At 58.4% G+C, this 10,553-nt stretch overlaps 3 protein-coding genes across 3 annotated transcripts; all 3 read right to left on the minus strand.

The window, feature by feature from the left end:
* Positions 1 to 218: 218 nt before the first annotated feature.
* On the minus strand, positions 219 to 925 carry VDBG_04100 (NADP-dependent malic enzyme; the record flags this gene model as incomplete). The annotated part of the gene is made up of 2 exons (XM_003006101.1): positions 219 to 650; positions 730 to 925. The coding sequence occupies 2 exons, from the start codon at positions 923 to 925 to the stop codon at positions 235 to 237; spliced, it is 612 nt and encodes a 203-aa protein (XP_003006147.1).
* A 5,389-nt stretch (positions 926 to 6,314) lies between these two features.
* VDBG_04101 (acetoacetyl-coenzyme A synthetase) lies at positions 6,315 to 8,595 on the minus strand (the record flags this gene model as incomplete). Its single annotated transcript, XM_003006102.1, has 3 exons — positions 6,315 to 6,473; positions 6,582 to 8,432; positions 8,485 to 8,595. The coding sequence occupies 3 exons, from the start codon at positions 8,593 to 8,595 to the stop codon at positions 6,315 to 6,317; spliced, it is 2,121 nt and encodes a 706-aa protein (XP_003006148.1).
* Positions 8,596 to 9,057: 462 nt separating this feature from the next.
* VDBG_04102 (conserved hypothetical protein) lies at positions 9,058 to 9,651 on the minus strand (the record flags this gene model as incomplete). The annotated part of the gene is made up of 1 exon (XM_003006103.1): positions 9,058 to 9,651. One exon carries the CDS (start codon positions 9,649 to 9,651, stop codon positions 9,058 to 9,060), a length of 594 nt encoding a protein of 197 aa, XP_003006149.1.
* Between the last annotated feature and the right edge of the window lie 902 nt (positions 9,652 to 10,553).

Here is a 10,553-nt window from a genome sequence, read left to right on the forward strand (position 1 = left end):
CCATGAACTCTGCTGCGTCTCCACAGACCCGCGCTTGTGACGGAGACCTAGGTAGAAGGGGTCCTTGAGGTTGTCCTCGTTGTTGTGCCCGTGTCAAGGACGATGGGCAGAGTCTTGGAGGGATTGACACAGCGGCACCGGTGTACAGGGCTAGCTTGCCAATCTGTGAAACTGTTAGCTGAGGGGTTCCGTGACCATGGGATGCAAATTCGGCCTACCGAAATGCCAACGCCGTTAACGCCCAAGATCACCCAGGCCCAGAATACGAGAGCCGTCGGTAATGACACAAATTTCAGGGTCGGGGTAGGGCCAATTCCTCAGCATGGTGCGGATAGACTTGCGCTGCTTGATGGAGATATAGAGGGCCTCGGGGCGGGTGTAGAGGGAGGAGTACTGGAGGCAGACGTCGCCAATGGTGGGGGTGTAGACAAGAGGCATGAGCTCGCGAATGTTGTCGATGAGGACGCGGTAGAAGAGGTCCATGTTCTGGTCCTTGAGGGTCGAGAGGTACATGTACTTGTCAATGGGCGTTGAGCGCGTGTTGATCATCTTCATGGCGCGGGCGCTCTGCGTCTGGATGCTCTCCATGACGTGGGGGATGAGGCCAGTAAGGTTCTTGGAGACACGGTCATCGGGGGTGAAGGAGAGGCCTAGACATGTTAGTCGGGGTGGAGAGGGGGAAGGGGAAGGCGAAGAAGGAGAGAGGGAGAATAGGAGGACGAGACTGACCCTTGTTCCACGCGGGCTCGCGGAGGACCTGGTAACCGCAAGCTGACGACTTGGGGACATAGTCGGTGCTGCGGTACTGTTGGACCTCGCCGTAGTGGTTCTGGGCATAGCCCCGGTGCTGGTCGAGGGCGGCGGCCTTCATCTTTTCTTCAATGGCGTTGATGTCGACAGAGTTCATAGGGTTGAAGTCTGTCATTCTCCGACTGGATATGGAGGTACGCTTAGTAGATATAGACGTGCGGGAAGAGCGAGCGGAGATGACGGACGATGAGGAGGCGGGGGAGGATGACCGAGGCGTGGATATATCAGAGCTAGCAGCACTGTAGGGATACGACGCCATTGAAGAGGTGGAGGTGTGATTGGGATTAGGGGTGGAGGAGGACGGGACGGAGAGGGTGGTGGTGGTGGTGGTGGTGTTGGTGTTAGTGTTGGGACGGGCGCCGGGACCAGCAGCGGCAGCTCGCAGAGAGAGAGGAGAGGACGAGGTGAATGCTCGAGAAAGAGACGGAGACTGATGGGAAAGAAAGGGAGAGCTCGTGACAATGCACCTGCCTCGAGAGGTGAGGAAAAGGCGGCTTTTGACGTGTCCGACGGAGGCGATTGGGGTAGGGACACCCAAGGCCCGCCAAGTACCGAGACTTTGGCGCATCCCGGCGAGGGGATCGTGAGTTCGAGGCTGGGCCTTGTTGCAAAGCCTGCGCAGCGAGTTTCACGAGGGGTAGCAGGTACCGGTACTTTGGGGCAGGTGGAAACAGAAAGAGCAGGGGGGTGGGGGTGGATGGCAGCCGCGGAAGAAGGAGGGGGGGGGAGAAAGATGGGATGGAAGGAGGGTGTGTGATGTGCCTCCGGGATGAGATGTCGATGAGGCACTGCTGAGGAGACAGGAGCGTCCCGGAGGAACCAGGATTTGGAGAAGGGGTGGCGGCGGAAGCAGCTGTACTGTAGAAGGAGCAGCCTTGAGCAATGGAACGTGGAGGAGCAGCGAGAAGACAATCCGGAAGGAGGGGCCGGGGAACGAGATGAGCTCTGTCTGCCCTTGCCTGCGCGTTCAGTCCAGTTCCCGGTGTCAGTTGGTCTGTGTCAATGGCTCAACGTCGTCCGGCGTCTTGTTTTTCGCCTTGGTTGCTGCCCGATGTAATATTTGGAGAATGGAGAATGTCGGAACGAAAACAAGAGTCGGCTGCAGGAGACCCTGTCGTGTGCTCTCTTCCCTTTTTGCTGTCTGTGTTTCTTTCTCGAACCCAAACCTGCGTCCACCGGCCCTCCGTGGGACGGCACCGAAATTTGAACCTGGCACTGGACGGGGCCGATGACTCAGGTCCAGCAGCGCTCGCTGGCTCTAGGTCGCTGCGGCTGGGTCCTGGGTTGGGTCTTTGGGCTTTGGACTTGGGAAGGGGCCCAGCTGCAGGGCCATGGATCGGACTCGGGATCCAATGACAGGGGGCCAACACGCCCCTAGCGCATCCGCCTTCCGCAGTCTGGGGAAGAAGCAACCCCAAAAGTGTCCCCCCCCAACGAGACCCTCACAGCGTTCGCGACCCTCACCGACGGTGAGCTCCCCGATCTTATTGGACTGCATGACTTGGTTGGCCCAGCATGGTCAAGCATTTACCCCCTCCAGCTAGACGGACGCCTCTCCACCGGGTGAACACTCTTACGTACATCAGGCCCTCGCGAGGTCCGGCGCAGCATGCCTGGGTGTGCTGTGCGTTGCCTGCTTTACGTGTTTGCTTGCTTGGTTCGCAGATTGGTTATCCTAATTTTTTTTTGTTGGGACCTGCCTCCGGGCGTGGGAGCGACGGACCGGTGAGGAGGGTTGGGTTGGGTGTCCGTGACGGCGCTCGTCCAATGTCCAATATCCAATGTCCAATGCTGTCGTCAGCCTGTCAGTGCTGAGGCTACCTTTTGCGTTTACTCTTGCTTTGTAGCAGTGTGCACATTAGTAGGGTCTGAGACATTGAGAGCTGATAGGCTGAACGGGGCCGGGCTGCCTCTGGCGGCCACCGATGGAGGAGGACACACCGACAAGGTGCGTACCTCGATCCCTGTCGATGGTTTGTTCTTCTTTCGCTTTCCTTCGTTCGCCTACTAGCTTCGTCCATGTTGGTTGAGACTTCGCCGATGTCCGATGGTACCGGACCGGCGTCAAAGTGGTCTCCCCCAAATGCGTCGTGCTCGAGATGGAGTAACCCAGGAGAAATCCTCCGCGTCAGCACCGGCGCTTCACGGAGGAGTCTAGACTGAAAAGGTACCCGCTCGCAGAATTCCGAATGGGGTCAAAGGGAGTACTACTCCCCTTCGTTCTGTTCGTCCTGTCTGGCCATCCCTGAAGATCTCGAAATGAAGTCGGAACGCTCAAACGCAAGGCTTTTGGAGACGAAAATTTCTTGGGGAAAGGGGTGGGCTGGCAGCAGGGGTTGGGCAGGATTCGGGGAGGGTCGATTGCATAAGGCGCCCCTGTCTCGCGTGTTCAACCTTGAACAAAGGGGCCAATGACACTGCTGTCAAGTCATCCTGAACAGCTGGATCTGGCTAGTGATGCTCGTTTGGCGGGCCCGGCATGACGGAGCCAACCCCCCCCTGCTCGTGGTGTTACTGCCAGGCCTCTTGGCTTCAACATGGCAGGCTAGCGTCTTTCGGATTAGTTCTCTCTCTTCACCTGGGGCGGCCCAACCCGCTTTCTCAGAGTTTTTTTTCTGTTTGCCTGCTGCCCTGCCTGCATGATCCCAAGAAGATGTGGCCCCCCAATGGAGGCTTCTGACAAAGCCTCCCTAAGAAAATGGTGCCAAACGGGCGCTTCCCGACCAGGAGACCTGTGAAATTGGGGAATCACGACATGGCCCATGTGCATTCTTTGCGAAGCAAGACGAAAACACTGCTCCCGACTTGTTCCGATGTGGAGGGCAGGGGCACGGCTAGCGGCAACCACCATCGGCAGTCGTCCGTGTTGCCCTTTCGCCCTGCAGCAGACGAACAATCATGACGGTTTGTGACTGGTACTGACCGGATCAGGAGCTGGGCTGGGACCTGGAACCGCCAAAACATTGCGGCTGTTAATCAGTCCGTCAGGCTTGCTCGTAAACACGGACTCGATGGCCGATTCGATCACAAAGTCAAAGAAACCCAGCGGCCGCTGAAACACAGACTCAGATTCGTATGATCACCATGCTGGCCATGTCTCTCCACCGCCCTCAAACATGGGGTGAAAGGGGGAGGGAGGGACGGCAGACTGGAAATCACGGCAGCGAGGTTTCTGCCTCTGCCCTGTGACAATGGCGACGATCGGCCAAGGCTCGTCCCGTCTCGCCCAACCTTGAGATGTCATGCCGCGGACGGGCGAGCTGCCAGGGCTGCACGTTGCGAGTCGGACCTTTCAGGCCAGAGTCAGGAGGATGAAACTTTTCGCCCGTCCCATGTCCATCCCCATCTCGTCGTGTCTGTACTTTGACTAGCCGTGGAGCGTGCCAGGTTCAGCGAGGAACTACCGGACCTTCGATGTCTGATGCGCCCCTGCGGAGTCGATCCGCTGTTCGGTCTGTCTGGGTCCGTACGTTGCGCTGCGTGTACATGAGCATACAAGTGAGCTACGAGGATACAGATGATACATCGTCGATGGATCACGATGGGGCCCTTGACTTGCTCTCACCTGCTCACCAGACGAACGATGATGGGGCATATGGGGCACATGCCAGTCAACGTCCTGGTCTCCCCCGTCAGCCTTGTTTGGGTCGGGGGACTTCGGACGCACGAATTGCTGCTGCTACACCAGTCTCCTACCCAGCTCACGCGAGCACCTCCGGCAAGACATTGTCCCCCCCCCTTTTTTTTTCTCATACCATGCCATTGACCCCAATTGTGTGCATCCGCGAGTGCTACCCCAACTTGACGAACTGAACTGAGGAACAACACATACACACACGCAGACACACACACACACACACCGCTTGATATCAACACTTTGCTCACCTCCCGATGAATCAATCAATCCTCCTCCACGCCAACAACACTACTGCACAGCTCAGCCCCTCACCACTTTGGCCGATGCGCATCTCAGTCCATTGGCCTACATACTGGATCACAAGCGCGTCATGTCAATTTCTCCTCCGACATCTCCCGGCATTCCCCTTGCTCCCCACCGTTGAGTTTCCACCCCGCATAACGATGGGGGGGAGAGGTGTAGACGGCCAGAAAGCGCTGCTGTACCAGCAGGCTGCGTCACGCCCTTTCTTCTTTGGGCGGGATGCGGAGAGTGGAGGCGGGTGAGCTGAGGCTGTTGTTATGGGGAGGGGGCCTTTCCCTCAACGGGCCATGTTCCTCAACACGCAGTTGGCCAGCTTGTGGGTGGTCGTGCTCTTGGCCTCCTCTCCCCCGCACAATTGAGGCTTGACGCTAATACCACATGCGCAAGGTGAGCTCTTCCTCCCCCAAGGTTCCAACCCCGCATATCGGAGCTCCTACGTGTAAAGCGTGCCAAGAGCAGCTTCGATCGGAGGAGAAGGAGGGGTCTTGCCTCGGTTGGCTTGCGGCGCCCTTTCCCTTTCTCTTTCCCTGGGGTTGCAAGGCGTCTTGGACGTCCGATGAGCCTCCGATGACTCTTATCACGGCCCATCGTGTCTGGCAGCTGAAGATGGTGCCAACGTCACTTCGCATCTTGGGCTGGCTGAGCGTCGAGGCGTCATCTTCTGGGACCTCCATGGTGTACACCATGCCTACCAGCACACATTGGGAACCGAGGTTGAGACGATGACTCCTGCACTTCTGTGTCTGCCTTGCAGCATGATGCCATTCACGATGATGGCTGGCACTTTGCATGCACGCTGACTGCCGAGGCGTCACTGATCTAAGCCCTTCTGATAGTCGGGTAACCGACTGCAGCGCCGCCTCGGCCCTCGTCGACGCTCTTTGCACATGTCTCTTTTGGGATTGCCGAACACCAGCCAGTCTGAGGTGGGGAGCTCACGACACAGTCGATGAGGCAGTGTTGTGTTTGGCGTTCGTTCCCCTCCGTGATACAGCGGTGGCGGGCTTGGCGGGCCCTTGTTTTCTGTGTTTGTGTATATGTGTGTGTGGTTTACGTTTCACGCAGGTGAAGCATCGGCGCCGGGATCAGCATCTGATCGCCGAAGTATGCTTAAGATGCCCGTCGTATGAACCGCGGTATCAGATCTGGGTGATCCGACATGCCGGGCGGGCGAAGGGCTGTTTGATCGGACCAACTGTCTGACACACCCTGGGGGCCTCGGGCCAGCTCTGACAGCATGTCGGCGATCACAAGGAATGTGACTCTGAGGTTGTGGTTTCGCGAAAATCAAGATGGAGAAGGTGATCAGTGGGTTCCTCCAGAATTGACTGACAACCTGGCTGGTAGGCTGTGCTACTCTCTTCGCCTTCTTCTCGGCCTGCGACTCACTTCCGATATACTCATTCTATGGGCGAACGGTAGGCCAGTATCACCCTCATCTTTGGGGATCGCCACGCCATGTTCGTTTCTATGCAAGCCGCCTTTGCTGTTGTTGTTCTATGGGTGGCAAGACATGAACCTCTCTGACTCCTAGATATCCCATATCCCATATACCAAACCCTCTCTACAGCCTCCCCTTCCCAGCCACCAACTCCTCGACCTTGGCAAACTGGTAATAGTAGTCTAGGCTCTTCGGATTCAGCAGTGTCCCGCTCGGCTTGATTGTGTGTCCCGACACGATCTGCTTCACTGGCAGTTCGACCTTTTTCAAGTTCACAGTTGTCTGCGTTTTGTCAGAATCGATTCCACTTACTTCAAGAAAAAGCACAGCCCTGGAGAACTTGGCATGTGGCATTGAGCATGACAAAAAAGAAAACACAGCAGAACTCACTGGAATCTCGGGCGTCTCAAATATCCAGCGGGGGACATGCCTCTTCGTCAGCTCCTTCCCGATAGCTGCCTTGACCCCCTCCACCAGCTCACGGTCAAACTTGTGCCCGGGGCGCATCATGAGGAAGAGCATGACGCTCTCGTCGGCGTCTTCTGGTCGGCGCTGCCCCACGCACAGGCTGTCTGCCACGCGGTCGGCAAACCGTCTCTCGATGACGGCGTAGATCTCGGCGCTGCCGAAACGCACACCCGAGGGGTTGAGCACGCCGTCGGCCCTGCCGAGGAACGACACGTTGCCCGTCTCGGGATGGATGGCGCAGAAATCTCCATGCGCCCACACGTGGTCGAAGCGGCCAAAGTACGCGGCGTGGTAGCGCGAGCCCGCCGGTGCCGTGTTCAGCGTCGAGGCGCCAGGGCGCGCGGCGGCGTCGCCCCAGAGATAGATGGGGATATTCGGGAACGCCGCCGTGGCGACGAGCTCGCCGGGTTCGCCCACAGGAAGTTCCTTCCCGGGTCCGTCGGGCAGCTGGGCGTCGTAGATGGCAATCGGGACGCCGAGGGAGGGGCCCTGTGTTCCGCCTCGGTAGACTGGCGTCAGGGGGTTCATGAGGCCGAAACAGCCCGCAATGTCTGTGCCGCCAGAAATGTTGGCCAGATGCACGTTTTGCGGGAATCCCTCGTCGTAGAACCAGTCGAATAGCTGATCTGACAAGACCATGCCCGTCGTAGAGACCATGCGGAGCGACGACAGGTCGGCAACGTCCTTCGGGCGGATGCCAGCCTTGGCCATCTCGAAGAGCCAGCGCGGGCTCGTCCCGAGCTTGGTGATCTTCTGCTCGGCCATGATGCGGATAAAGGTTGTGAGGTCGGGCTGGAAGGGGGATCCGTCGTAGAGAATGGCGCGGGCTCCGAACAGGAGCTGCGCCACGTTGGCGAGGTACATGATCCAGCCGGTCGTGGTGTACTGCAGACCTACGGAGTCGGGTTTCACGTCCTCGTGCAGGCGGGATTCCTTGGCAACGCTGAGCAGCAGCGTTCCGACGGCGTGTACGATGGCTTTGGGCGTGCCCGTTGTCCCAGAGGAGTAATAAATGAGAAAGGGGTCCTGGAAGCCGACGTGCACGAAAGGGGGTGGAGTGGCCGACGCCGACTCGAGGAAATGGTCGAGCGTTTCGGCCTTGGGGATGGAGGAAATAGCAAGGGGTTTCTCAAAGCGGCGGATGGAGACGATGCCCTCGAATCGATCGCACTCCTTCATGCCCTGGGCGACACCGGCCATCTTGTCGCGGAGATCGACAGTCTTGCCATTGTAGAGGGCGGCATCGTCGAAGAATATGAACTTGGGGTTCACCTGGACCGTCCTCTGCAAAATACCGCTGATGCCCATGTCCGTGGACGAGCTGCTGAACACGGCACCGAGCCATGTCGTTGCTGTCAGGACGAGAAGCGTCTCGAACGAATTGGCGCCAACGAGGACGACGCGATCTCCCTTGGTCACGCCCCGTGCCTTCATGGCCGAGGCCAGCCGCCCGGCCTCTCTTCTGAGCTCGGCCCAGGTCACGTCTCGAACGGCGCTGTTGCCCTCGCGCACCTCGGTCAGCGCAATCTTGTCATCCTCCTTGTCCTTGGTGCCGCGGTGATCCTTGGGGTCTGCAGATGTGCGCGTGTGAAGCAGGTTCTCGGCAAAGTTGAGATAGACGCCGGGGAACCAGACGGGGACGGCATCGATCGGGGCCGCTTCGTCGACGATGCTCGTGGGGGCGCCAGAATGAATGATATTGGCAAAGGTAAAGACATGGGCATAGAAGGTGGCACGGTTGGCACACGACCAGGCGTACATGTCTTGAAAGGTCTATTCATGTTTAGCTCAACAGCGAGGGAACGAGTGAGGGAAGGGGGCTCACTTGGAGGTGTAGAGAGTGCGTCTGGTTGACTTGTTGTATGAACTTGTACATCTGAGTGCTCTTGGGATCAGGGTGCTCCCAGAGCTTGCGCAAGGCAGTATCGGAGCCCATGGTGATGGAGGATGCGGTGATACAGCGTCTATCAATGACTAGCTAGCAGGTTGTCTTATTTTGAATCCTTCTGGAGAGAGCACGGAAAACTTGTCGGAGACCTGGTCTAGTTGCGTACACATCGACGGAAATTGAAGCTGAACGGAATGCCTTTGTATGAGCTGGCGAGCCGAGGTAGAGGCGACGATCAGCTAAGGAAGCAGGACCAACCAAGGTGCGGGGTGCCGTGCTCGGCGCTCACCTGCAGCTCGTAGCTCCTTCTCCAGGCTGAGCGAGAGCTTTGTCCATGTGGAGGGACGCGGGGAAGCTGTACATGTACTGCGAATGCCGATCTGGGGACATCACTAATCATCTTTTCTTTCACCATGAATGGTAACAGCGATCTTTTTCAATTTACACCACGCTCATCCGATCAGCATTTTGCAAGTCTCCGCATCGTACACCACACGCAGCGGTTGTACATCATGCAGCAAACGTGCCGCCCTTGATGCCGTGCCTCCAACCCATGTAGCCCACCGTCCCAACAACGCTGCCCAGCCCAGCAACACCAACAAGGCCCCTCCACCCGAGATTGGCCATCTGCTTGCGGAAGCCCACACCTGCAATGCCCAACGCCGCGATACTCGTGCCGTAGGTCCAGTCATCGACCTCCGTCTGGAACGGGTTGGCCCTGAGCCTCCAGCTGCGGTCGAGCCACTCGACCTCTTCCCTCCCCCACATGTGCGCTATCGTGACGAGCGCTGTGATGCCCACCGTCGCGACCGTCGCAGACCCCACCGTGCCGAGCAGCCGGGCGGCTCGCAGCGGGTTTGCAGACGGGTTCGCCGAGGGAACGGCCGTCTTGGCGAGGGTCGTGGAAGCTCGGATCGTCGCGGCATCAGTGGGCGCGTAGGCGAGGAAGGGGACGCGGGACCCGGCGGCTGAGCGCAGGGCAAAGGTGCCGAGGCCGAGGATGGAACCCATGGTGGCGGCGCGCGTGAGGACGTGGGTCCAGAGGATGGTGCGGGCGAGCGGCTGGTCCTCCGCGAATGCCGTGTGCGGGAAGAAGCGGGACATGGTTGTTGTAGAGAGAGAGAGAGATCAAGTGGCCAGCGAGTGCAGACGAACTGTGGTGCCTCGAGTCGGAAGAGGGGGGCGATGTCGAGTCCAACGCGCTTCTGTACTAAGGCGTCCTCATGAGGTTTCCTGAGAAGAACGTGAAACAAGACGGTAAGTAGTAGTGGTATGAGTCTGGAGCTTGTTGACGGCAGGAGGAAACTTTGTCGGGAACTACGCGCTGTTTCACAGTGCCGCATGCTCTTCTTTTATCAGGCCAAATTGACATTCGGTGTATGGGCGTCATCGATGCCAACGTCAGCCCCAGCTGAAAGATGGGCAGCCCATGCGTCACGAGTTGGCCGAAGGATGCCTCTAAAGAATGAGTAGGTACGCTGTGCATTATCAATCGCAGTGAACCCAGAAGCCAGGACGGGCGAACTGGCCAGCCGGCTCGCACCCTACTGGTGCGAATGCGAGTCCGAGTGCAGCTACGTGTAGCTGTGAGGTGCCGCTCTGGCTCCGTCTGAACTGGAAGGAGCGACGAATGAAAGGCTCGTTAATGGTCAGAGCGCATCGCATGGCTTGGCCCTGCTCTTGCCTGCCACACGCCATTGAATTGGAGGTACCGTAGGTACCTGGTAGGCAGGTGCAGGCTGGCAGACCGGGCAAGAGGTACGGTGCTCCAAAAGGCAGGAAACAAGCAATAATTTATGCATTGCTCTGCTGACTCATGCACCCGGACAGCCCATCATGTTGTACAGACCCCATGCTCCCACCTAAACACCACCACCCCCTTCCCCTCCCCCTCAACTGGAACATCACGACCCCCGGCACCCATCCCCAATCACCCCATCGCGTGTTGCCTCGCGTGTTGCCTCGCGTGTTGCCTCGCGTCCGACACACACTCGGCCGGACCGTGA

This window comes from Verticillium alfalfae, genomic scaffold (assembly GCF_000150825.1).
Source record: "Verticillium alfalfae VaMs.102 supercont1.4 genomic scaffold, whole genome shotgun sequence".
NCBI lineage: Eukaryota > Fungi > Ascomycota > Sordariomycetes > Glomerellales > Plectosphaerellaceae > Verticillium > Verticillium alfalfae.